General features: G+C 34.0%; 2 protein-coding genes across 5 annotated transcripts in view; both read left to right on the top strand.

Moving 5' to 3' along the window:
• The window catches only part of LOC110815057 (NOL1/NOP2/sun family protein), a 26442-nt gene extending 1371 nt beyond the window's left edge, over positions 1-25071 (top strand). For 2 of the 4 annotated variants that reach the window (XM_022042709.2, XM_022042708.2), the window contains exons 4-13: positions 1736-1883; positions 3040-3177; positions 5215-5277; positions 9279-9400; positions 10328-10556; positions 11923-12134; positions 14294-14394; positions 14972-15053; positions 21767-21828; positions 23052-23450. In XM_022042709.2, coding sequence (XP_021898401.1) covers positions 1736-1883; positions 3040-3177; positions 5215-5277; positions 9279-9400; positions 10328-10556; positions 11923-12134; positions 14294-14394; positions 14972-15053; positions 21767-21828; positions 23052-23163 — 1269 coding nt within the window. In that variant the 3' untranslated portion in view covers positions 23164-23450. Of the gene's footprint in view, positions 1-1735; positions 1884-3039; positions 3178-5214; positions 5278-9278; positions 9401-10327; positions 10557-11922; positions 12135-14293; positions 14395-14971; positions 15054-17878; positions 19509-21766; positions 21829-23051; positions 23451-24930 lie in introns of those variants that run through there. The other 2 variants (XM_022042710.2, XM_088216619.1) reach the window with 2 other exon arrangements.
• LOC110815059 (GDSL esterase/lipase At2g42990) lies at positions 24984-27924 on the top strand. The gene is made up of 4 exons (XM_022042713.2): positions 24984-25124; positions 26471-26795; positions 26865-27354; positions 27514-27924. The coding sequence occupies exons 1-4, from the start codon at positions 25021-25023 to the stop codon at positions 27705-27707; spliced, it is 1113 nt and encodes a 370-aa protein (XP_021898405.1). The 5' UTR covers positions 24984-25020; the 3' UTR covers positions 27708-27924.

Raw genomic sequence — 27924 nt, 5'->3', positions numbered from 1 at the left:
TTATATTCCCCAGTCCCCTACTATTTTTTTCTTTTCTTTTTTTTTTCAAGAAAAAAGTCGTATTCTAAGCTTTTCTTTTTATTATATATATAAAGAAGAACTTTATTGAAGAGAAAGAAAAGTTATGAAAGAGGGAGAGGATAAGATATTCCTTCACCCTAAAACAAAGAAACAAGAAATACAAAAATTAATATAAAAAGCCTCAAGGCAGTTACGAGTCTAATCCCTATGCAAAGCAGATGAAGGCATCCACTTCAAAAACACAGACAATAATCCTGTGTCAGACCGTGTTATGCGTTTGAAGATGATCCTTGAAAATTCTAGCATTCTGTTTTCAACTAGATGATCCACGAACTATCCAAAATAGCCCCGGTCAATAGCAGCTTATGCTTCTTGGTCCTTCCTAATATCCAATAAGGTAGAAGAGATGAAATATCTAGAGTAGGAGGACACGCCGACTCTACTCAAACAAAGAAAACAATCTAATCCACAAAATCCAAGCCTTCAAATGGTGGAGAGAAAGATGACAGTTACTCTCTTAACCTTGGTCAAACATAAAACAAATTTAAGGAGAAAGAAGTCTATTTGGTTCATCTAATAATTACTATTGTTTGAGCAACTAATAAAGGTTTTAATTTTACATTTTGATTTGATCCAATCATTTGTAGATCACTGAAATTAGGAGAGAAAAGTTTTAAACAATGAGAATTTTTCATGTCTGGCACTTTATAATAATCAGTACAGACATCTTCTCTGTAAAAGAAGTGAGTACTGTCTCCGTTTCATATGGATGTGCTTTATAGTCATTATGTAATCTGTCTATTGGTTGAGAGCCCGACCGAGGGGTGGGGGGAGTTGTGTTGTTCCCATGTTTATTGTGACTTTGAATGGTGGAGAGACAGATGACAGTTACTCTCTTAACCTTGGTCAAACATAAAACAAATTTCAGGAGAAAGAAGTCTATTTGGTTCATCTAATAATTACTATTGTTTGAGCAACTAATAAAGGTTTTAATTTTACATTTTGATTTGATCCAATCATTTGTAGATCACTGGAATTAGGAGAGAAGAGTTTTAAGCAATGAGAATTTTTCATGTCTGGCACTTTATAATAATCAGTACAGACATCTTCTCTGTAAAAGAAGTGAGTGCTCTCTCCGTTTCATGTAGATGTGCTTTATAGTCATTATGTAATCTGTCTATTGGTTGAGGGCCCAACCGGGGGGTGGGGGGAGTTGTGTTGTTCCCATGTTTATTGTGACTTTGAATGGTGGAGAGAAAGATGACAGTTACTCTCTTAACCTTGGTCAAACATAAAACAAATTTCAGGAGAAAGAAGTCTATTTGGTTCATCTAATAATTACTATTGTTTGAGCAACTAATAAAGGTTTTAATTTTACATTTTGATTTGATCCAATCATTTGTAGATCACTGGAATTAGGAGAGAAGAGTTTTAAGCAATGAGAATTTTTCATGTCTGGCACTTTATAATAATCAGTACAAACATCTTCTCTGTAAAAGAAGTGAGTGCTCTCTCCGTTTCATATGGATGTGCTTTATAGTCATTATGTAATCTGTCTATTGGTTGAGGGCCCAACCGGGGGGTGGGGGGAGTTGTGTTGTTCCCATGTTTATTGTGACTTTGAATGCTAATAATATGTGATTCTTGCATATTGACAAGGAATTTAGTTGTGACTTAGAGCACTTTCTTGTGCTTCATATTGGTCTGACTGTAGGTGTATGTCCCTGGTGTGATGGCCTGTAGTGCGCATGTTGAGAAAGGAGATGTAGTTGCAGTTTCTGTTGCTGTTGAACAAGCTGGTCTTAATGGTGGATGGAGTATTGGCATGACACGTGGAACTGTTCTACAAGGATCACCTACAGGCAAGAAGCACATTCCAATATCTATTCTAAGGATGGATTATGATTAAATTAATGGGCTTCATTTTCTTTTAGTGATGGAAAATTAATTACGTGGATTTTGATCTTAAAAATATTAGTGGATAATATGTGAAACATGTGAGTCCTAGTCGAACTTGCGATATGCCAGTCAAGGCACTCTTTTATTTGCTGGGACTAGTAATGTGGATTAGCAAACATCATGTGCAGGTTGTCATAGCCGGAAGGATGAAAGGTTTTGAATGCTGTTTCTGACTTTAGGATTGACCTTGATTATTTATAGTTATGAAAGATGTCTTTCCTTTGTAACATTACCTTCAAATATAAGTATCATATGCCAAACGTGTTAACCTCTTAATTGTTTTTTGTTGTTTTTGTCACTTAGTGGTTTATTGGGATTTGGGAAGTAAGCATCTTTTAGATGATTTTTTTTTTTAAAAATACAACAAATTAATGACATTTTTTGCTTTATAAACATATAAATTGTAGTTTTATTTCTCTTGAAGCCTGTCTAAATTTAGATATTATTTTCTGCAACTCGACATCTAAGTTATAAGGGATCAAATCTCAGTTAAGCACTCTTCACCACCACCTGTTTTTCCAATTGTTGTCTTTATTCTATCTCTGTGTGCATGTAAATTGGCACAGTTAATTGCAGTACAACATGTGTTTTTGAAATATACAGTATGAGAATTGTTATTTGTTTATTTATTTTTGAAGTAATACAGTACAACAATTATAACATTGACTTTCTAATTGTGTTATTCTTCTCTAATTCTTCAGTTCTCTTTAGTCAATTTAATAGCTATAGATGAGCCATATACTCTACTATCTTAGAGCATAACCTTGATTTTATGGATGATTTTGGCAATATTATAGATATATTAATTGATTTGTAAATAATTTTGTACATGGGCAGTGCCCCCTTGGTACCTCATTAATATACTTTCTCACACTTTTATTTTTTTAAAAAAGTTATAGATTAGTCATATGATAAATTTAGTAAAAGATATCATCATATCCTTACGTGAATTAACATTTCCTATGCTATTGTTGGGTTTGCTAGTGAACTCCTTCATTATCATAAGCTTAAAATTTATTGAAAAGTAAGGAATTCCTGTGTGTTTTGTTATTTTTGTAGATCCTTACTATGTTGAACGAGATGGACTTTATATTGGGGAAGGGAAAACGATGATGTCAAGGGCTGGGATCTTCCGTGTCTCAGAAGGACTGGCTGTGGATATGAATAATCGAGTATTCAAATTGCCTTCTTTTCATGGTATATTAATTTTCTAATGATATCTTTTTGCAAGTGCTGCAGTCGGAATTATTATTTATTGCAATGGTTTGCTGTCATCTTTTAGTATTTTTTATTAGTTATGCTTGCTATGTTAAGCTATTATATGACAGGATTTCCTTGAGTAAAGTGCTTGGCTGGTAACATTTGATCTGTAACTCTGTTTTGTAATTACTGATTATGCACTAATATTATTAACGGATTCTGACACTTGTTCATCTCCAATTTCCGTTTTTCTATCTAGAAAAGTTGTTTCTTGCCCCTTGATTGTGCTGATGGTAACTTTTAATTGCATGAGTAAAATTGGCCTTAGGGTTTATAGACAAGATGCATTGATTGTGAGATCAAATCATAAATGTAATTTGGTATATTTCTGATTAGTTATGCTTGCCATGTTAAGCTATTGTATGACAGGATTTCATTAAGTAAAGTGCTTGGCTGGTAACATTTGATTTGTAATTCTCTTTTGTAATTACTGATTATGCATTAATATTACTAACGGATTCTGACACTTACTAATCTCTAACCTCTCTTTCTCTATCTAGAAAAGTTGTTTCTTACCCCTTGGTTGTACTGATGATAACTTTTAATTGCACGAGGAAAATTGGCCTTAGGGTTTATAAACAAGATGCATTAATTGTGAGATCAGAAGCATAAATGTAATTTGGTGTATTTCTTATTAGTTATGCTTGCCATGTTAAGCTATTGTATGACAGGATTTCCTCGAGTAAAGTGCTTGCCTGGTAACATTTGATCTGTAACTCTATTTTGTAATTACTGATTATGCATTAATATTATTAACGGATTCTGACACTTACTTATCTCCAACCTCCCTTTTTCTATCTAAAAAAGTTGTTTCTTGCCTCTTGGTTGTACTGATGGTAACTTTTAGTTGCATGAGAAAAATTGGCCTTAGGGTTTATAAACAAGATGCATTGATTGTGAGATCAGAAGTATAAATATAATTTGGTGTATTTCTTATTAGTTATGCTTGCCATGTTAAGCTATTGTATGACAGAATTTTCTAGAGTAAAGTGTTTGACTGGTAACGTTTGATATGTAACTCTGTTTTGTAATTACTGATTATGAACTAATATTATTAACGGATTCTGACACTTACTTATCTCCAACCTCCCTTTTTCTATTTAGAAAAGTTGTTTCTTGCCTCTTGGTTGTACTGATGGTAACTTTTAGTTGCATGAGAAAAATTGGCCTTAGGGTTTATAAACAAGATGCATTGATTGTGAGATCAGAATCATAAATTGTTAAGCTATTGTATGACAGGATTTCCTTGAGTAAAGTGCTTGGCTGGAAACATTTGATCTGTAACTTTATTTTTTAATTACTGATTATACACTAATCTTATTAACGGATTCTGACATTTGCTCATCTCCAACCTCTCTTTTTCTATCTAGAAAAGTTGTTTCTTGCCCTTTGGTTATGCTGATGGTAACTTTTAATTGCACAAGAAAAATTGGCCTTACGGTTTATAGACAAGATGCATTGATTGTGAGATCATAATCATAAATATAATTTGGTTTATAGTTTTCATTGACTGAAATCGAGTAATATATATATTTTTAGATATACAGTCAAAATACCGAACTGAGAATTAAAAAACTGAACTGAAATTGCATCCTATGAATGACTCAATACTTTCTGCCCCTTCATGAGAATGACTGAGGTTGGCTTCTGGATTAATCCCAGCTTTTCCAAAGTGGCTTGACAACTCAACAAAAGAAAAAGAAACTTGGTTTATAGTTCTCAACAAACTGTTGTTCTTCTCTATGCAATAGGACTTGCCATCTTATAGCACTTGTCTCCTGTAATGGGGAGTAGTGCAGTAGAGTAAGGTTCATTTGTTCATCAATATTTCCACCATGTAGATACTCATTTTCAGCATTTTCACATTTTTTATGGCCTATCTGTTGTTTATTTAGTATTTTATGCAGCTTAGTTTCCATTGTTTGGTTTGAAAAATTAGTTTTCTCTTATTATCTTTTGTATTTTATTTCTCAGATGTGCTTGAGGGGGAAATTTTTCTTCAGAACCTGCCAAGCATTGTTACTGCTCATGCACTGGGTAAACATTGTTGTTTTCTTAAGTTCTTAATGTCTATTAACACCTATTTGTTTTGCCTATGGTGAAATTGGTTTAAGTAATTTTTTCTCTTTTGCATTTTGTTCCTATTAAAAGGTGTGAATTTCAGGTATCTATATTGTCAATTTTGGGTGTCAAAATTGTGAGCATCAGCTTTGATTGCAACACTAATTCTAATTATGACTTCAATCTTCCTGTTTGATGTATCTTTTTTCTTTAAGTTATCTTTAATCTAGTGTTATTTTTGGTTTATGATTTTGGTATTAGGCTGTCTTTTTTGACTTTTTAGCCAAAAGTAAGAGAGAAGGTGTGAGATTTGTAGCTTTGCAGATATGGAAAGTGAAGGCGCCACCAAATTGCTTTTTTTACCTGGGAAATGAGTTGGGAATGTATCATCACCACCGACAAGTTGATGAGAAGGGGGCGCATTGTGGTTAATGGTTGATATTTATGTAAGGAGGAGGCTGAATCATAGAGCCATCTATTGCTTTGGTGTTCGGTGACTTATAGTATATGGAATATGGTTTATAGTTTGTTGGTTATCAATTGGATGATTGGGGGTACGGTGAAAAACAAACTTTGGGCATGGGATGTGATTGGGAAGAACTCGAAAATTACAAAACTCATTCTTTTAGCTATTTTATGGGTGGTGGGAATAGAGATGAATAATAGAACATTTGATGAGTGTGTGAGGGATTTGGACAGAATTAGAAATAGTTGGTTACATGTTTTTGGAGCTCTAATTTTGGGCATGATGTATATAGGTGAGATGATTTTGGAAAAGTTTTTGATATTTTAACAGATCTATGAATTTTCTGTAGAGGGGCGGCACCTCTTTGGTGCCTTATGCTTAATATACTTATTTTGTATCTCAAAAAAAAGGTATTAGACTATTTTTTGGATTTGAACAAGAAATTAATTTTGGATCCTACGATGTGAAGCAGTAGCTCTCTATAAAAATTAAATGAATTAATGAATAAAATTATTCGACAATTCAATGTAAAGTTTCATGTTCTTTGAAGAACATAGGTTTTTGGTGTTAGTAATGGGACCATAACTTATTTGGACTTCATAGAAAACCAACTTCTCGTAAAAGTTCAATTCTTATACAGGTTGGTATCTTTAGGAAAATCTTCCTTTTAAGCAGAATCATAGTTGACTTCCATAATTACAAGTTCTTTTTCTTTTATGAGATTGATTTATTTTTAGTTTCATACTAAAACTCTTCCAAATCTTCTCTTATATATATTTTACTGTTGTAAATTAAGTATCATGAGTAAAAAATTCAATAAATAAATAAATTTTTTACAAATTTTCATTAGTAGAAATCATGAGAGATTTTTAAAATTAAGGTAGTAGTATGAGGTGTTCCTTAAAAGTTGGAGGAATAGAAGAATGAGCTCATAGTGCAAATTGATTTTCTTCATCAAGAGCTTTCTCAGACTAGGTTTGATGAGTTGTTGTAGCAAAAGTCAGTAGCACAAGCTATTGTGATAAGCAATTACTTGGCTCTGGCAAAAACTTAGAACATGGAGAACAATTACTCTTATCAATTAGTTGGCTTCCGACTTCAGTCGTGACACAATTCCTTAGCTTGGTCAAACTTCTATAAGCACTTCTTTTCGAGATCAACATATGATAGATGAGGTTAAAGTTGAGCATGCTTCTTTTTGTGTAGAAGGATACTCAAATGTGATTTCTTAAATTGGAGAGCTATATACTTTTTTTTAAAGATAAAAAGTATATATAATCACAGGCATGAAGAGGTGCAACTCATGTACAATATTTATCAAGTTAATCAAAATATCTATAAGGTTTCCATAATCCTCGATAGAATACAACATATGACCCCTTAACAAAAAATTTAGAGTATGGAATCAATTATCCTTGAATTTGTCAAAGTTGGATTCAATGCCCTCGAACACCTTTATGTTCCTCTCTTTTCAGATCACCCAAAAACATGGTAACTCGAAGATCTACCTTGCAATGTGGGCACCTTACGGTTTCCTTCCTCTGTGAAATCTCCTTCCCCTCTTCCTTCATATCTCCTCACCCAACCACCAACTCTGACGAGGGAGGGTATGCGGAGGATTGTTTTGATTCCTGAAACCTCAACCAATGCATGTAATCAAAAGACTTAACCACCTAAATCCCTCTTCTTAATTGAATCCACAACCACCTATATGGCATGTAAAAATAAGATAATAAGAAAAATAAAAGAAGGAAAGACATCATGACTTACTCGATAAGTCGATTCCAACTGCTCGGCTCAACAAAATTTAGGAAAACTCTCCAACTTTGAAGAACTTGAAGAACACTTAACAAGCTAATTTTGAGAAAGTAAAAATTTTAACTTTTACTAATAAATTGAATTGTGATTACAATCTATGCATTAAGGTCTTTATATAGGCTCTTATTACTAATCCTAATTGGAATAGGATTTTAATTTACTGTCTAAACTTTTATACTTAAATTTAATTAAAATACTTATATTTAAAATATTAAAATAATTAAACTTTATCTCATAAGATAATTCAAACCACTAAATCAATTAAAATAGTAGAACACCTCCTTGTAGTTGAATATGGACTTTTTCTTGACCTGGATTCCTACTTGCGCTCCAATTCATCCTTCTTCTCTCTTTCTTAATTCTTGACGGATCTTGAATAGAAGTCTTGTTAGAAATTTCCTAGATTTGGATTAGGAGTCTTCAAGATGACTTTGGCATGGATACTTTCTCCTAGGCCGATTTCATGGTGCTCCCATTTTCTTTTTCAAGTTGAATTCTTTTCTCATCTTCTTGGTTGATAGTTCTTGAATTGAATTATTCTTTTTTCAGCTTGTATTCTTCCATGGATATGTGGAATTCTTCTTGCTTTTGGACTTGTAGTGAATGTGGGAGACTGGTCTCCTCATGTGCATGGAATTCCTCTTTTTTCTTTCCTCCATCTCCATGGTGGTTGAGTTCGGCAAGGCAAGGAGCTCCTTGGCCGATGGCTTCCCCAAGGAATCTTCTTGTTCCTTCTCCTTTTTGGGCTCGGATTGCTTTCTCCTCCTCCCCATTCGAATCAAGGAGGATGAGCCTCCTCTTGCGGTTGACCCGTTTCTTTCTTGGGCTTTTTCGGACTTGGGCAGTTGAAGGCAAGGCCGGACTTGGCCGGGTCTTGGCCTTCGTCTTGGGCGGCGGCCAAGCCGCTTCTTGGCCCTTCAAGATGGACCTCGGGATTAAGGCCCTTAGCTCTTTGCGGTTTGGGCATCCCAAACCACTTTTGGATCGACCCTTGGAAGAGGGACCCGTGGGCCTCTGGGTTTTGGCTCTTGGCCGCTTGGGTCGGGTACCTTGGTTCTCATGGGTCTTACCTTGGGCCGTGTATGCAGGTTGGCTTCAAGAAGGCCCAACTTATCCGGATTTGAGCCCATAAGCTCATGGCCATGGGCATGTGTGGCGTGTGTCCCACGTGCGTGCTTTCTTGTGGCCTGGTACAACGCCCTCTGCGCTACTTTTTACGACCAATATGGTGAAGTAACATATGCTCTGCCTATTAGGTACGTATGTGCTTTTCTGACCCCTGTCAAACCGTATGCCGTACCCCTGACTTAGATTCTAGACCACGCGACAACTCAAGATTGTGAAACACATGCTTATAACTTACCTTCACATGTAAGTAACCTATGCTCTGCCTATTAGGTATGTATGTGCCTTTGCAACCCCTGTCAAACCATATGCCATGCCCCTTAGATGCTAAACCACATGACAACTCAAGATTGTGAAACACTTGCTTATAACTTGCCTTCACATGTAAGTAACCTGAGTTACCATATTTATACTTTTTGCTTAAGATTTTTGCTTGAGGTATACTTTTTGCTTAAGGTTTATGATCTCCTATTGTGCAAATTTGGTTAAACTGCTGTTTATTTTTTTTTTCCTTCTAAAATTTTGGTGTGGAATTGTAATTATTTTCACTTCTCTTTTTTGGCTGTAGATCCTCAAAAGGGTGAAAGAGTATTAGATATGTGTGCAGCCCCTGGAGGGAAAACAACTGCCATTGCTATCCTTATGAAGGATGAAGGAGAGGTTATTGCAGTTGACAGATCTCATAACAAGGTACAACTTTCGACCTAGAAATATTACTAAGTTTGACAAACTTTATATAATATGGATCCTGCATCATATGTTATCCTAACTTATTGGATTACCTTTTCATGTGTGTAATAGGTAATTGGGAATTGGGATGTTCCCTTGTGAAGTGTTTAGTTGCGTTTGATTCCATTTTTAGTTTAGTTGTAGAGTCGAATATTTTTCTTGTTGCCCGATATTTTTGCATGTTGATGGTAGTGAACATTTCGATTTTGAATAAAGAGATGAACGGAAAAAATTTTCTGGATGCATCCCCCTGGGCTTTTCAGACACTATCGACCACAGTATCTAATGCTCTGCGTTCCAAACTATCTGAAACAGACAGTCTTTATTGTGACATTCTGTATTAGTAGGGAAATGGCAAGGTTGTAGACTTATAAACCCCTAATACTGATGTATGTAAATTGTTAGTAGGGAAATGGCAAGGTTGTAGACTTATAAACCCCTAATACTGATGTATGTAAATTGTTGTATCATCCTGGTTCATCGCTAAAGTGTTATGAACCATGGTGATAGAAATATATATGTGTTTGCGTGCGTATATACGTATTTTTGGGGATGAACCATGATGATACAAACTGTATAATTTCAAAATTAAGCCCAAAGTTTGATTGATGTTATCTATTCCACTTTGTTTTTATTGTATTGACAATCCTTAACCTGTTTCATGGAGAGTTTGTCAAAAGCTTGCATCTTTCTCATCAGTAATGTAATGAAGGGTTAATGGTTATTTAAGTAGGTCCAAGAGATTGAAGAGTCAAATTTAGATAACACAAGGAATTAGTAATTTTATGTAATTTGTTTCATTGAAAGGGGAGTTCTTAACATTCTAAATGGTTTTTGCTCTTCTCAAAATACAGTGTTCTGAGAGCTTGGGTTTTTGTTTCCTAATAGGTGCTAGACATTCAGAAATTGGCTACTGAGATGGGGTTGAATTGTATAACTACATACAAACTTGATGCTCTAAAAGCTGTTTGTCGAAGAAATGAAAATAATATTTCTCTTGGCAATAGTAATGGTGTTGTAACTATTCAAGGTTCTGAATCATTGAGGTTCAATGATGAGAATATATCATCTGGTGATGCTGAAAGATTAAAAGCTGATGCAACTTGCACAGAAAAAGGTAGGCAAGTACTGCTAATTTGATGCACTATCTTCCTGAATATGATGAAAAGCATGTTCTTGTTATGGAAAGTCTTCTCACTTGCTACAAACTATTATATTCTTGATTTTTCACAAGTAGATAACTTAGCATTTTCCTCCATTCCTGTCTCTGCTCTTCTTCTGGTTGTACTTACTACGGCATTTGCAATTTTTTTTTGTAATCTTTAATACAGTATACTATTTGGGTTATAAATAATGATTTATGCAGTGTCTGCTGATGTGGTGTCCACTGGCATACAATTTATGGACAATGATTTATGGATTATTGGGGGGTCAAATAGGTTATAGCTGGATCTGTGAAAGATGAATTGTGGGCATGGGTTGGGTTGTGTTAAAAGAACAAAAACTTAATGCTTATTCCAATCTCAATAATGTGGGTAGTGTGGAAAGAAAGAAAGTTTAGAGCTTTTGATGGGATTGAGAAAGATTTCAACTACATTAAGAATAGATGGATTCATACTTCTGGTTTTTTATTTTTGGGCATGATATTAGGGACATAGAGGATTTTGGAATAGTATTAGATCAATTGATAGAGCTGTAAATGATGTGTAAATGGGAGGTACCCCCTTGGTACCGATGATATAATACTATACTTTTATTTCAAAAACAAAATACAGTATACTACTTGAACTGCAGTCTACAGATCCAAACCATGTACTGCTTAATACAGTATAACATTTTTTTTGAAATAAACCTTTGAATTATAACTAAAAGGTGGCTGAACAATGATCAGGATATCTGTTAATTGAATAGTCTGTTATTGGTATTTTGGGACTTCTATCTTTAATCTCATGTTATCCTGGTCTTTGTTTTGATGTTTTATATCAAATCTGACTTGTTAGAAAATTATGGTTCTTTTGCTTGAGATTCAACTTCATCATTCTAAAATTTGGCACCAATACCAAAAAAATGGTTGGAGTGGTGTAAATATGGTGAATCTATACATTTAATTTTTCCTAGGAAAGGCATATTATTAAATAAAGGTAGCTAATAAAATTGTTTATCATGTGAGATTTTACACTTGAATGAAATGGGGAATAAGGTATGCTTACCCTGTTTTATCTTTGTGGACTTCTGCGGTTACTTCAATATGAGGGAAAACTGTGCCTGTATATGATTGCTTTGAGTTTTAGAATTTCTTTCAGAGAAAATTTGGTTTAAACCTTGTATCAAATGTTCAAGTGAGTCTCATGAAATCTAGATTTGTAGTGCACCTCCTCATTTTGTTTATAATTTTTATATGATTCTTATTCTTTTGTTTTGTTCTGCACTTAAAAAAAAGATCTAAAATTCATATATTCATCCAAAATTCTCAATTATTTTAGTCCGCAATGAAAAAGCAAATGAGAGAACTTACGTTAGCAAAGCTGACATCAGGAAGTATATGCGAAGAATGAAGAATGGACCAGGTCGAAATCAGTGTTTGGGTGGGAGGGTTGATAATTCTAAAGGTTTTGATCCTAATAGTTTTGATCGCGTCCTGCTTGATGCTCCCTGTTCCGCTCTTGGTCTGAGACCTCGTCTTTTTGCTGGGGAGGTATGAGAATTTTTTCAACATTTCTCTTGAGGGGTTTTCTTTTGTTCCTTGTTTTGGTCATCTTCTTTTATACAAATTAACAGAAAAATGGTAGATAAATTTGGTGCTACATGTGCATGTGGATTTTTAATATAACATATATTCATTGTACATATATGTGGAATGCTTCACTTTTTCTTTAGCTCTGCAGATGCAGGACCACTTAGGAATTCATTTTCTATCTTTTAGTAATATTTTTATGATAATTTTTTCCTTTTATTAGAATTCTTATTTTTAGTTTTTTTATGAGTAAATATTCTAGACATAATGGGAAGTTTATGAAGAAAATTATTATTTTCTAATGCAAAAGAAATATATTAGACAGAGAGGAGGATAAAACTAAAAATATGATTCCCAAAATTGCAATAGAGATTTAAGTCAATTAGCTTTCTTATAAATATATCTATTATCACTAATAAAATCATCAAGCAATTAATCCGAAGAGTTTCTCTCTTTAAAAGATGGGAAGTTCTTTTAAATGAGCCTCACTGTTCGCTTAGAAGAGGGGTAGTGCAAGCTTGCCGCTTAGGTTGAAAGGTTATCTCATGAATTGTTGACTACAAGGAGGGAGACTGCCGACATCACTAGATTAACAAAAAGAAAAGACAAGAAACTAGTTCACTCCAACAATAATACAGAGAGGCAGAAGATTTTGGCTGCATTTATTTGGGTCACTTTTACTTGGTCATGACTTATGTAGGGTGGAAGATTTTGGATATGTGATTGATTGTCTTACTGAACTGTAAATACTTTTTGTACACAGTGGCACCTCCTTGGTGCTTTGCTAATATATTTATCCTTGTTATTTCAAAAAAAAAAAAAATACAGAGAGGTGGAAGTACGGTGAGGTGATTAGCGAGCTTAGGCTTTCCTAGATACAATGGCTCAAAGGATCCATTGAGGTGGATTAACAGGTACGGGCACTTCTTCCAGCATCAAAGGACAGCCAAGGAGGACAAGGCGGGTTAGCTTCTTTCCACCTTGAAGATGATGCCCAACTATGGTTCCTAAAATTTAGAGAGACTGATCGGAGCTCTCTTGGAAAGAATTTAAATCCCCCTATAACCTTAGATTCGGTCCCCCAATACACAGAAACGAATTGAGAGAACTGATTAAATTGAAGCAGGAAGGAATTGTTGCTAAGTACCAGCAACATTTCGAGCAGCTTTTAGCACGTGCATCCGCCCTCATCCCTGAGCAAGAAGTTGAGATCTTCACCAGTGGTCTCCAAGTGTATATCATTGCTAGCGTCAAGCTACAACAACAACGTAATGTCACTACTCATATGAGTTTGGCAAGGCTCTATTAAAGAAAGGATGATCAAACAAAATCAGAGGACAACAGCAAGATAGGAGCATCCAACCTGCCGTTTATTAAGAAAATGAGTAAGAAACCAGATTAAAAAGAGGACGAAGAAGGGCCTTTGCTTCAACTGTGATGGATCATTTGTTCCAGGGCATGTGTATAAAAAGCTATTTTGGTTGGAATTTGAGAATGATGAGGCAAGAGATGAATGAGATAAGTGAGGGACGACAAGATATTCCACTTTGGCGCCTGTGGACAAGCTTCAATTTGAGGAGGGGAGAAATGTTATAATAAATTTGTGGAAGCAACAGAATGGAGGAGTAGTCTGAGTCTAGTAGGAAATTGGTTTTTAAGGAACTAAGAATAGTCATAATTTAGAGTTATTTAAAAAATTATATTATTTAGGGTTAGATTTAGATTTAGATTAAAAAATTAGAATAAAACTAAGATTAGGATTCCTAAAAACTATAATTAGATTTAGATTAGAACTTGAAATAAAACTATGAAGAAAAGGACAGAGGTGCTGCTTTACATTGGGTTTATCCTGCTTTATTTTTCTCTCCTGTTCTTCTTGGAGCCTTTTGAGGTTTTGGTGCTCCACTTGTACTTTATATTTTTCCTCTCTCTATTATTATTACTTTTTTTTCATATTAAAGAAAAACATATTTAGGGGCTGATTTGGATAATTTCAGAAAGCACGGGAACAGATTTATCTGTCTTCTTTAAAGCTCTTCTCTTATATTTCCTTCTCAATCCATTTGGTTATTTCTTTTATAACAATTGATAATTGATTCAACTTATTCTTTTTGTCCCAGGAGACGATTGAATCTTTGAGAAACCATGGCAAGTATCAAAGGAGAATGTTTGACCAGGCTGTTCAATTGGTTCGCCCTGGTGGAGTTATTGTATACTCAACGTGAGAATAAACATACTGTTCTAAGTATTGTTTTATTATGTGCCATGAGTTCATGGTTTTCTATTGCATGTAGTATGCATCTATTGTACTATTTCTGGATGGACTATTTATAAAATGTAAAAGAGCAATAGATACTTTGAGTAAATGTTCATATTTGTTAGCTTTGCCAACGCTCTTCCCATAGATCTGGGATCTATTGGTGATCCAGTAACTCAAGTTATTTTAAGATTTTGACAGTTTATTTGTTATCAAGGAAAATCTGTAATTTTTTGATAATTTTATTTTATTTCGTACATAGTTTTCTACTACGGTAGGAGTTTTAGGTTTTATTGGAGAGCAAGGGGAATTAGGAATTAGAAATTTCAGTTTGATTATTTCATTATTTGGTCTATTGGATGGCTATATGGGAGTAACTTTATCAGGATTTTGAAATGGTGTTCTCTGATTGCTGATGATAACTGAGATTTGAGTTACTTGTCCTTTTTCTTTCATTCCTTTTTCTCTATACTATTTTTTTACTTAACTGATTCACAAAATTGAGCTGGATGTGTTGACACTGTTGTTTTCATTGTGCCAGATGTACAATTAACCCTGGGGAGAATGAAGCCTTGGTTCGCTATGCTTTGGATACATATAAATTCCTTTCTCTAGCATCACAGGTTGGATTCTGCAATTGGACTTTGATCCTTCAATTTTCCAGTTAATAAGTGCAGAAATATTAGGAAAAAATCTAGAGGAAGAGATATGCAGAAATATTAGGAGGAAATCTAGGAAGAAAAGAGGATCTAGATTTGATACTAAAATCCTAAATAAAGAAAAGTTTCCTAAACATTTTAGAAGTATATGTTCTGTCCTATTTTTGGAGGATACTGATTTGGTATCCAACCCTATGAATAATATGATAATATAAAAGAAAACCATGGAATAAAATTTTCAGCTATCTTCTGTACGAAATCTATAATTGATCCAATATCAAGAATAGAAATCTTAAGTTGATCTCTAAAGTTTGGATTTTGGTCATAGACTTTACATTAATGATGTGCTTCGTTTAATTTTACTAAGTTCAATGACCATGATATGATCACTGTATTTGCTTCTCTCATGCATCAGCTCTTGGATCTCCTTCCCTTAGTTTCATACCTAGCAGATGATTGATTTTCTTTTTCCCTTCAAGTAGGTTTGGACAAATTAGGATTTCCAAAAAGAAAGAGGCTTGGGTAAGGGAAATGAGGTTACAAACTGTATTCATTTTTCTTTAATGGAAATTGTTGACATGAATATTTTGTTGTCAAGTAATTGTGATATTTTTCCTATATAATTCTTATCATTAATTTCTTATAATTATTTACAATCTCTATTATAAGGAAAATTTTCTTATTTGTATTTAAGAATTATTGTATATATACGTGTCATTTGAAACACCGAAAATATAGTAGAAATAAATTAAATAGTTTTTCTTAAATTTCTACATGATATTAGAGCACAATAAGAATATTTTAGGGTTTTACTTTAGAGTTTTTTCCAAACTCTAGAATCTTCTTACCACCCAACGGAGTCTTCACCTCACCGAAGGCCGACCACCCTATTCCAGTGACCTGCTCCACCCTACTTGATCCCTTTGCTCCAGTCCCATCTGCTGTTTGCATTTGCTTCATCACGCACAGCCTCAGTTCGCGATGTTTCTCTTTATGGCCGCAGCCGACCCACTCTTCTTAGTTTTGTTCGCACACGGCTGATTTGCGTTGCTCCTTCGCGCACGACCGTCTAGTTCGCGACGTCTTCTGTTCTGCCGGCTGATGCTACAAATCCCGACGTTTCTTCTACTTGATTTCACGCACTAGAAGCTCAACACGGCCATCTGATTTTGTACACTGTATTTTGTGCATGGGACAGACCACTCAACTTCAGCCGCACAATCCCTCGCACCGGCAAATCCTCTTCATTCAGCCATGTGTGATCCTTGTTTTTTCCAGCCGTGCGACCGCATTTGGCCGAGCACAAGCGGGTCTACTAGCTTTTTTGGCTGGAATCCGGTCGCGATTTGGTCTCCTACGGTGTGCGCCTGCCTCTATCTTCGGCTCTAGACTAGTCTCTCTTAGATCCCGCTCTGGTTCTCCTGTCTCGCCGGACAGACTTGTCTCCGATGATCTCCTCCGGTCTCGCAGCAGTTTTTGGTCTCCATTGGTGTTGGAGCATTTTTTGGCACCATTCAGATTGTTCTTTCTCTATTGATACGTCAAAAAATGGTAAACTCATATACTGTTTCTCTCCCTATTATTTACAATTCTGATACTTAATTATAGACACTGGAGTTAACAGACACATGACTGACTCTTCTAAAAATTTTCTGACCTATTTTCCGTGTCGTAGATGGATCTTACACTCTTGTATTTGTAACATGTTCTATTATTGTATTCCGACCATTCCACTGTCGTCAGTCCTTCATGTGCCTGTTTTCTTACAATCTCTTAGTCATTACTGCCCTTACTAGAGATGTTAACTGTAAAATTGAATTTTTTCATAACCATTGTGTACTTCAGGATTTTCAAATAAGAAAGGCGATTGACACTGGTAAATTGCAGAATGACTTATATGTTTTGAATAAAAGTCGAAATATGATTGAGAATCAAGCTGCTTTCGGAAATACGGATGTCAATAGGAAAATCCTACGGTTGTATCGACAGTTAGAACATCCTTCTTTCTTTACTTTAGAAAAATTATATACCACTTTGTTTAAAAGAACTTTTATAGATTCCTTATTTTGTAATGTATGTGAGTTATCTAAGTATAAAAGAAGTTCATATCATGTGAGTAACCATAGAAGTACTATCCCTTTTATGACCATTCATTCTGATGTTTGGAGACCTACTCAGAATATGTCTTTATCTAGTCATCAATGGTTTATTATTTTCATTGACTACTGTACTTGATTAACATTGATTTATCTGTTGAAAACCAAAAGTGATGTGTTTTTATGTTTTCAATCATTTCATAAAATGGTATGTATACAGTTTTATGCTCAAATTAAAATTTTAAGAACAGACAACGGTACAAAATATATGGATGGTGGATCCCGTGCCTAATTGGAGTCTAATGCGATAATTCACCAAACAAGTTGTGCCTACACCAGTGGACAAAATAGGATTGCTAAAAAAAAAACACATATTGAAAATAGTTCGATCACTAATGTTCACTATAAATCTATCTAAAAGTTATTAGAGAGATACAGTTCTCTCAACTGCTTACTTTATTAATAAAATGTTTTTGTGGGTTCTTGATTTTAGAAATCTTCTAGAGACTTTGTAAGGTACAAATTCCTATACTGTTTCCTCCAAAGTGTTTAAATGTGTTTGCTTTGTCCATGTTAGAAATGTGAGTAAGTTGGAATTTAGAGCTCTCAAATGTATATTTGTTGAATATTTTCTTACTCAAAAGGGCTGCAAGTGTTTTCATTCAACATTTAAAAAATATTTTGTGATTACAGATGTTACGTTTAGAGAATCTGAACCATACTTTAGTTCCACTCCGGCACCTCTTCAGGAGGAGAGTGAAATGGAAGAAGTGATGCTCAGTTTTGTCATTCTTGACAGTCATATTTAGGGGAAGAAATTCATGTCAGAAGATCTTATTCAAGAAGAAAATGTTGGACGACTGGATAAATTGGACTTGAAGATGTATTCAATGAGATCTATAAGATAGAAAAAATCATCATGCAATCTATCTCAGGTCAAGAATCTTCTTCAATTCTTGAAAATACTGGTGTATCATTTTCGACTTGTGAATTATCTGATAAACTCATTGCTCTTAGAAAAGAAATTAGAAGTTGTACTAAACATCTTATGTTTAAATTTGTCTCCTATGACTCTCTATCTCCCTCTTATAGAGGTTTTGTCATGTCTGTTTCTCTGTGTATATTCCACAGTATTGTAAAGAAACACTTGGAGATCCCAAATGGAAGGAAGGGATGGTTGAAGAAATAAAAGTATTGGCAAAAAATGAAAGATAGAAGATTGTTTTCACCCCACAAGAAAAGAAGATGGCTGATTGTAAGTGGGTGTTCACTGTAAAACACAAAATAGATGGGTCGATTGAAAGATACAAAATTAGATTAGTTGTTAAAGGGTATACTCAAACCTATGGAGTTGACTATCAAGAAACTTTTGCACCTGTGCAAAAATGAACACAATCAGAATATTACTATCCTGTGCTGCCAATTTTGATTGGAACTTATACTAGTTTGATGTAAAAAATACTTTCCTCCATGGGGATTTAGAAGAAGAGATATACATGAAAATTTCATTTGGATTTGAAGGTGAAGAACACAAGGGAAGATGTACAAATTAAAGAAGGTCTTGTATGGATTAAAGTAGTCTTCAAGAGGATGGTTTGAAAGGTTCAGAAGAGTTACGATCTCTTTTGGATATCAGAAAAGTAATGTTAATCATACCCTGTTCATCAAATATTGTGAGAGTAGGATCACTATTCTCATTATTTATGTAGATAATATTGTAATAAGTAGAGATGATACAAAGGAGATGACTCGATTAAAGAAACTTATTGTTTAAGAATTTGAAAATAAGGATTTAGAAAAATTGCATTATTTCTTGGTAATTGAGGTTGTCAAATTTAATAAAAAAAATTCCATTTCTAAAAAACAGTATATCTTACACTTGTTAGAAGAGATTTGAATGATGGGTTGTAAGTTAGCAGAATCCCCTATTGAAAGTAATCATAAAGTATAAGCTAACAATGGTGCATTAGTTGAGGTGAAAAGATATTAGATATTAGTTGGAAGACTCATTTATTTCTCACATATCAGACCAAATATAACTTATGCAGTTAGTTTGGTGAGTCAGTACATGCATGATTCTCGCCAAACTCATTTATATGCCGTCTTTCGAATATTACAATATTTGAAATCTGCACTAGGAAAATGTTTACACTTCTCCAGAAATGACCACCGTAAGATAGAAATATTTACAGATGTCGATTGGGCTGGATCTCTAAATAATAAAAAATCAACTACTGGTTACTGCACACTCATTGGTGGTAACTTGTTTATATGGAAAAGTAAGAAATAGAGTGTAGTTGCTCGTTCTAGTGCTAAAGCAAAATATAGATCAATGACTCAAGGGGTATGTGAATTATTATGATTGGAAAAGTTAATGAATGAATTAAAACTGTTTAAAGAAGAAAGCTTATCATTGTTTTGTGACAATAAAGCAGTCATTAATATTGTTCAAAATCCAGTTCAACATGATCAGACGAAACACATTAAGATTGATCGTTACTTTATAAAAGAAAAAGTGGTTGATGACTATTCTTATGCTTATATCATGTATTTTCTAACAATCAGGTAATAGATATCTTCATTAAAAAACTTTGCAACAAAACTCTTCAGAACTTGATATGCAAATTGAGCATGTGTGATATTTTCACACCAACTTGAGGGAGAGTGTTGACATGAATATTTTGTTGTCTAAATAATTGTGATAATTTTTCTATATAACTCTTATCATTAATTTCTTGTAATTATTTAAAATTTTTATTGTAAGAAAAATTTTCTTATTTGTATTTAGGAATTCTTTTATATATATGTGTGTTATTTATAATATCAAAATTATAGTGGAAATAAAGTAAATATTTTTTTCTAAATTTCTACAGAAACATAAAAAGATAAATGACAATAGAGGTGAAAGAGCATAGAGCTTTTATATTACGTGGAATTTAGAGAGGAACTGAAACTTTTGTATATTGAAAGGGAGTATATACACAAGTATATGTACCTGTTACAAAAAGAAGAGAAAAAAAATTATGACAAATGAAATGTGAAATTTCCAAATATTACTGGGATCCCCTAACTGGTATCTTATATTTTTAAGATTAATTTTGTAATATTGACCCAGAAGATTGATGGATTTTTCAACAGCTTAGCTAGCCATATCACCAATTTAAATGCCAAGCTGATACCATGGCTACAACTACGGCACATTCACAAGGAAAACCAGAAAAGTAAAATAGGTGGAGAGCCGAAACAGGAATATATGCGTAGGAATGAAAACTAGTCCTTGGCTATTTTGTCTTATTTCAATAAATTATTACATCATTCTCTTTCATATAAAGGGATTTACATAACAAGAGAAATTTAAAAGTTTCACTTAAAGTTCAAAACTGATATCCTTGAACTCCTATTTTATTTACTGCATACCCCTCAAAACTCTGTTGCTGTGTGTGCCTGAAGACCTTCTTGTTGTTTCTTTCTTCAGTTCCATCATGAAACTCTTCCCTAATTTCGTAGAGAAATCATGAAACTGTTCCCTCCAGCTCTCTTTCTTTCTCTGCTTCACTCTTTACTCCCCTCTCTTGATCTTCCCAAAAGATTTGCCGCAAAAGCTGATTCTAGTTCTTATTTGTCTAGAACTGAAATCCACCCCCTGCTTTCTCCATTTCTTTTGCTCTAAGCTTCTCTTACTTTACCCTAAACAGAACCAAGGTGATCCCACTAATTCCCAGCAGTTGTCTGCCACTCTTGCATCATTTTTGCACCAATAAAGCTTCACTCAACTTTACTTTCCCTCTATCACCAGCGTTGAAACCTAGGTGCCATAAGGCTTCACTTAGCTTCACTTAGCTTCACTCAATTTTTGCTTGAGTCAAGTGTAACCAAAGAATAGTGGAGAGATATTCCCAAAAAAATCTGGCTAGGGGAGAGAAAAAGAATGTTGAAGATGGTTAGTAATTGATGGAACACAGCCAGAAATTGGGAAGTGATGCTGGTTGGAGACTACCGGAGATTACAGCCAAGAAAGAGAGGAGAGGAAAGAAATGCATGAGGAATGACTGGCTGGTTGCAGTAAGAAAACTACAACATATTCAATTCTTCAAGGCTATTTGGATAATATAAGTCCAAGAAATCTATTCTTATTTGCTTGTGGGTTTTATGTCCAAAATCATCAAGATCATGAATGACAGAATGTATTTTCATATGTCAAATTTAAAAATATATAGGGTTAACTGCTTCAATTAAGAAGTCAATCAATTTGATAGAAATGATTACCCAAAGTCGTTTGTCATGGCCAAGAAATAGGCCAACGAGTTTGTAGTTTGCAGGTGTAAGAGTGTATTAATAGTTTTAAAATAGAGCAATGGAAATTGGTCTCTGGGCTGTTTCAACAGTAGAAAATATCGTAAATCAGTGTGCATGCGTGCATTCACTTGTTTGTTACAATTAGTATTCAGTGATGGAAAGTTCTCATGAAAGTAAGATATGCAAAGGTGAAAGAGACTGTTGTATATCATATCTTCAATTTGCTTACTTTTACCGACACATTTCTTCCCACTTTTCAATTACTTTGATCTTTTCATGTGTCAGAACCCAAGAATTGGAGGACCTGGGCTGGTGGGTCGTTGTGAATTTCCTGATGGATATATCGAGTAAGTACTTATTCTGCAATTTACATGCCCCTTTTATCTCATTTCTCCGTCAGGAAAGAATGTTGAATCCACTAAAATTGAGTTTTTTCTTCTTGCATGTTGTTTCAAGTGTCTTTCCGATCTCGGTTTTCAAAAGTAATTACAATCTTGATTATGTGATTGGATCTAGAAAAATATAGGGTGAAACTGTCAAAAGATCAACAGAAAAGTGAAATATAAGAAATGTTTTTGTTATCTTCCTATTAGTTTAAGTTTTTAGGATAATACATTATTTTACTATCATTAGTATCAGAGTTAGATTTATATAGTTCAAATATTTTAGTGTTGCAAATTTTGTTCATTAATTTTAACATAATGCAAAGAGAATCTACAATGTACAGAGAATATATACCTACACTTCTCGCCTAGGAGGCTTGTGCTTGATGGGCCATTTGAATCTATAAATAAAATAAGTCATTCTTATCAGCTTGAGTTTTTATAATAATAAATTACAAAAATGAGTCGTTTGTTCCTTATTTCTCCAGGATTCGTATATTATATATAGAAGATTTGAGTGATACTGTTGCTAAATTGGGATTGAAAAATTCCCTTAAAAATGATACAGAAACACTTTGGTCTTTCTTTTTAATTAAAGCAAATGAGAATATTCCTTTTCAATATTCTCTAACATGAATAAACAATTCCTCGGCAAAAAGAAAAGAAACATGAATAAACAAAAAACACTGGCCTATGATGATATACATATGGATAAAAACAATTAAGGTAGCGTAATTCTTCTTCTGACTGTTAATTTATTTAACTTTTTTCCTTCTTGCATAAAATTTATCATTATTTCTTTTATATATATCATAATGTTTAATACTTTGTTTAAATTTTAGCCAGTCAGGAAAAACTTCTTCCTGCTTAAACACATATTTACGGTTCATTTAGTTTTAACTCTTTTTTTCCCCTTAAAAATTTTAGAGGTATGCATGAAAATAAGAGATTAATTAATTATGAGGGTTGAAGTAGTTGAGGTTGTTATTTCAAAAAGAAAAGTTGTTGAGGATGTTGAGTGCCATATTGAACAAGAACAAAGTTGTACATTACCATAATATTTAGCATCAAACAGTTGAGTGAAGGCGACAAATAATTTATCCAATTTATTTGTAATTTTAAAGTAAGAAACTTGTTTTTCTTTTTACTGGTTACGAAATCCATAAGAAGTTGCAATGATTATTCAGGGAATGGTTAAGACCTGGAGAGGAAGAACTTGTGCAGAGATTTGATCCGTCAGCTCCACTAGACACAATTGGATTTTTCATTGCTAAGTTTACTGTCGGCTCCAAAGATTAGGGTGCTCACGTACATCATCTTGTCCACTCAATCTGTTCATTTTTAAATCCGAATTATTTCTCGAGTAGATTTTACCATACTTTATTCATAGTATAAATTTATTCTTGTGTTGATCTAGTAACAGTAAATTTCACTTATTCTAGATGCTCTTTCTTTGAACCAGAGATTCAATTGATTATCTAGAGCTTTGACAGGTTTAGGTATTATTTTGGTATCAACAACTATGAATGTATCAGAGAGAAATTTGGAAAAAAGAGGAACTTAGTGTAAGTGTTATTTTGATCTCATTTCACTAGGAAGGCAAGTGAAACAATATGCAATTTTTTTTAGTAATTGATGGTGTTCCGCAAACTTGCATGTTACCTATTTTAGTTTCTATAAATAGAGTCAGTCTCTTCAAGATATGGGAGGTGAATTTTAGGGAGAATGTAAGTACAAACTCTATTGAAATATATAAATAGGATCTTTGGATTCTTTATTACCGTTTAGAAGCTAGGGAAGAGTTAAATATATTTCCGCGATTTCAAACTCGGAAAGGTCTTCTAGAACTTTAAAAAGCAAACTAAATGACTTAGGACCATACTGTTAATTTGAGTTACAAAGCTTTTTTCTTGCACTTATTTTTCATCTTCCTTTGTCTTTCTGATGTTTTAGTCATCTGGTCCACTATTTCGAGCCAATAAAGTAGAATGTCACATGCAACAATTTCTAGGTTGCCTTTGGTGGTTGTGTGTATTTACCCGTTTCCTCAATAAAAATTATTATCTTTAGCTTGGCACCAATAACTAATCAGTAAGTTTGCTTCTTAATGTTATCTTTAGCTTTTGATTTCGTGTTGCTATTTCATGCCTTATTTCACGTATGTGTCCTTGCTGTCGTTCTCGTTCGGTATACAATTGGGATCTGTATGTACTTAATTATGTATTTGTCTTGCATGGAAATTGCATGCTTTCTGACATCATATATACAGATGAAAAGCTAGATGCATCAATTTGCATCGTCCAGAAAGTCAAGCTTTACTAGAGAACATGAAGATTAAAAAACTATTACTCTTAGAAGACAGTAATCTTTTTCTTGTTTCTCTTAAGGAGTTCTTTGTTGTTTCCATTTGTTCCTGTGCATACACTTCATCAGGGTGTATAAGCAGTTGATATTGCTGAATAAAATATTTTCTTACGTTTGAAAAATTAAAAGACACAACTAGTCCTACCATGTGATGGCTGGTATTAGTATGTGCTTATATATATATATATATAGACGTAGAGAAATTAAGTTATGTCCATATAGTTGTCATATAGAGGATGGACATGGTATTGGTATTTTCAATATATATATATATATATTGAGATAAAGCATTTTCTATATATATATAGGACCTAGAAATGATCAGAGTTTGTGGTTGGATATGAAGTGGAGCTTGGTTTGAAGGGAATGAGCATCCAATGGGATCTTGAGCAAACCCTGTTGGTGTGTGTGTGTATCTTTATATATATACACAGTTGATATTGCTAAATAAAATATTTCATTACGTTTAAAAGATTAAAAGACTTAACATAGTCCTACCATGTGATGACTGGTATTATTATGTATGTGTGTGTGTGTGTGTATATATATATAAAAACTTAGAGGAACTGAGTTTGTTCATAAAGTTGTCATATAGAGGATGGACATGGTATTGTGCATTTGTATTATATATATATATATATATATAGGACCTAGAAATGATCAGATTTTGTGGTTGGATATGAATTGGAGCATGGTTTTAAGGGAATGAGCATCAAATCGGATCTTAAGCAATCCCTGTTGGTGATAGCCGTATTCCTCAGCTGACAGCTGGAGAAGAGTTACAATAAATGGATGATGAATGAGCTTCGCAGGCACCATAATTCTCTCCATGTCTCCTTCGCCTCTCTCTGCTTTTCCTACAAGGACCGGCACAAATCCCTTCTGCACCAAACAAGGTTCCTTCTTACTTTTCATATATGTACATACATGTATATCCTCGTTCCATATGCTATACATATAGAAATAACACATACCATCAACTCTATATATATCTGCTTAAAGATGGGGTGAAGCTATGTAGTGTGTGGAAAGTCAAATTCATACCATTTCTTACATGAGTATTATTACGTTTGATATATATTTTATATATGTATTTGCTCTAGGAGTATTACGTGATTAATACATAACACTATCTCGAAAAATATATGTGTATATTAAAGTCTTTAAACTGTATCCGATTCTACACACTAACTTGTAAAAATATAATTAATCTTTAGTCAAAATAGCGTGTGTTATTGGGGAAATAAGTAGTGTGTAGGTAATGACGTATTATACGTATATATTTATATATATGCCTGTTAAACAAATATATACACATCCCAAATTTTTAAGGCACGATCAATGCCATCAATATTATTGTGATGTTTAAGAGTAAAATTTATTAATAAATTCACGCATCAATTCACAGAATAAGACATGACTAATGCTGCATTAAGTGTAGTTGACCACAGCCATATTTAATCTCTGTTTTTATTTTTTATTTTTTAATAGAAATTTTTCTTAATAGGGCGATAGTAAATACACCACCCACCAAGTGTATCTAATTAAGCTAACCGAAAATCAGTACCTACAATTCTGGAACAGATGTATACATACATAACAAATTAAATATATATAGCTGTACCTGTATGCCTAAATGACAGACCCGGAGGCAAGAAATTAGGTGACTAGACATACCGGCTCCCTCCTCAATATTTAATTCAAATTCAATATAGAATTCACTTTATGTTGTCTCAATACTATTCATAGAATTTGAATGATGGCTGCATTAAATTAATTGTATATTTAAATAATTAAAATTTAAAGAAGATAATTGGGTTAAAATTCAAAAAAATAAAAATAAAAACATTAGATGATGAGAATTAAAACTAAAAGTTGATATTTATAAGGTTTTGCGAGATTTTTGTAATCCACTTTGTGTGAAGTTTTTCAAGTTTTTTTTTTTCTCAAAATGAATGAATTGAAGTAGATCGCTGTAAACAATAAATGCACATTAAATGGGAAGGTCACAGACGTAAATGGAAGATGCTACAACAGGTATCCAACTTTTCGGAGCTCCCAATTAACTCGTGTCTGTATATATGCATTAAGGAGTGTATACATAGTATCTTTGTATAGATATATTTATATATGTAAGAAGAGTAGGGAAGTTGAAAAAGAGAGTGTGCATGGGAGGGGTGTGGTTTGTGTGTGTATATAATTTGATGCGGCTGGTTTTGACATTATTATTATTATTATTAAGCTTGCAGGTGGGTTGGAAATGTGAAGCAGCAGTTCCGGCCATCATAGTATTTGGAGACTCGTCGGTAGATTCAGGCAACAACAACTTCATACCAACAATTGCCAAGTGTAATTTCAAGCCATACGGACGTGACTTCCCCGGCGGATTCCCCACCGGTCGCTTCTCTAATGGCCGTCTTTCTCCAGACTTCATCTCCCAGGGTTTTGGCCTCAACCCCATTGTCCCTGCCTATTTGGATCCTTCGTATAACATCTCTCACTTTGCTTCTGGTGTTTGCTTTGCCTCTGCTGCCACTGGTTTCGACAACGTTACCTCTGATGTCCTCGTAAGTTTTCCCATTTTGTTATAAGTAATGGGTATAAATATATAGATAATAATGTTTGTATGATTGCAGGGAGTTATTCCTATGTGGAAGCAAGTGGAGTACTACAAAGAATACCAGAGCAAGTTAAGAGCTTATGCGGGCGACATAAAAGGAAACCAGATAGTAAGTGAAGGTTTGTATATAGTGAGTGTGGGAACAAATGATTTCCTAGAAAACTACTTCGCCATGTCCAACAGACGTTCTCAGTTCACCACTGAAGCCTACCAGGACTTTCTCATTCTACTTGCCAGAAACTTCCTTAACCAACTCTATCTGCTTGGAGCTCGAAAGATCTCCCTCACCGGTCTCCCTCCCATGGGGTGTCTGCCAATGGAGAGGGCTACAAACTTCAACAATCCTTTTCACTGTGTCCAAGAATACAATCTTGTTGCTTTGGAGTTTAATGCCAAGTTGAGTGGTATGGTTTATAGGATGAACAAGGAGCTTCCTGGAATCACCATACACTTTTCAAATCCATATGACATTCTTTTGCAGCTTATAATCAAGCCCTCTTTCTATGGTGGGTAACTCATGATTAACTTTCTTCTTCAACATTTCATTTATTATTCTAGTCCCAGTCACCTAATTCCAATTCTTCAACACCTATCAATATTAATACCAATATTCATTTATCTACCTACTTACTACATGCATATATTGATTATATAAATGGCCGCAGGGTTTCAAGTGGCAGAGGTGGGTTGCTGTGGGTCAGGAACATTTGAGATGGGTTTTCTATGCAATCCCCGCCACCCGTTTACCTGCACAGATGCAAATAAGTATGTCTTCTGGGATGCCATCCATCCAACCGAGAAGACTAACAAAATCATCTCAGACTCTTTACTTCAACAGCTAAAGCCACTATTTGGTTGATCTAATCCATGTTTGTGATCTAGCGGTACGTAGTAATTAAAATCAAATTTGCTAAACCGACAGACTTTAGTCTAATAGTTGTCTTTACTCTCTTTTGTAGTAGAGAATCACTTTCAAACAAGTTCTCTGCATATTACACTGTATTAAAAAAAAATTCAATTGATCTGCAAAATATCTACCAACCATCATTAATAATAGTCAAGCTCTGTTTTATTAA

The sequence above is a fragment of the Carica papaya genome, chromosome 3, assembly GCF_054855325.1.
Source record: "Carica papaya isolate Zhongbai chromosome 3, ASM5485532v1, whole genome shotgun sequence".
Classification (NCBI taxonomy): domain Eukaryota; kingdom Viridiplantae; phylum Streptophyta; class Magnoliopsida; order Brassicales; family Caricaceae; genus Carica; species Carica papaya.
This window is presented reverse-complemented; position numbering and strand designations above follow the sequence as displayed.

What these genes read in the sequence shown, in the direction of transcription:
- LOC110815059 (XM_022042713.2), top strand. Translation starts at nt 25,021, where the DNA reads ATGATGAATGAGCTTCGCAGGCACCATAATTCTCTCCATGTCTCCTTC. An exon ending in TCCCTTCTGCACCAAACAAG is followed by an intron (nt 25,125 to 26,470) that starts GTTCCTTCTTAC and finishes ATTATTATTAAG; the next exon opens with CTTGCAGGTGGGTTGGAAAT. An exon ending in ACGTTACCTCTGATGTCCTC is followed by an intron (nt 26,796 to 26,864) that starts GTAAGTTTTCCC and finishes GTATGATTGCAG; the next exon opens with GGAGTTATTCCTATGTGGAA.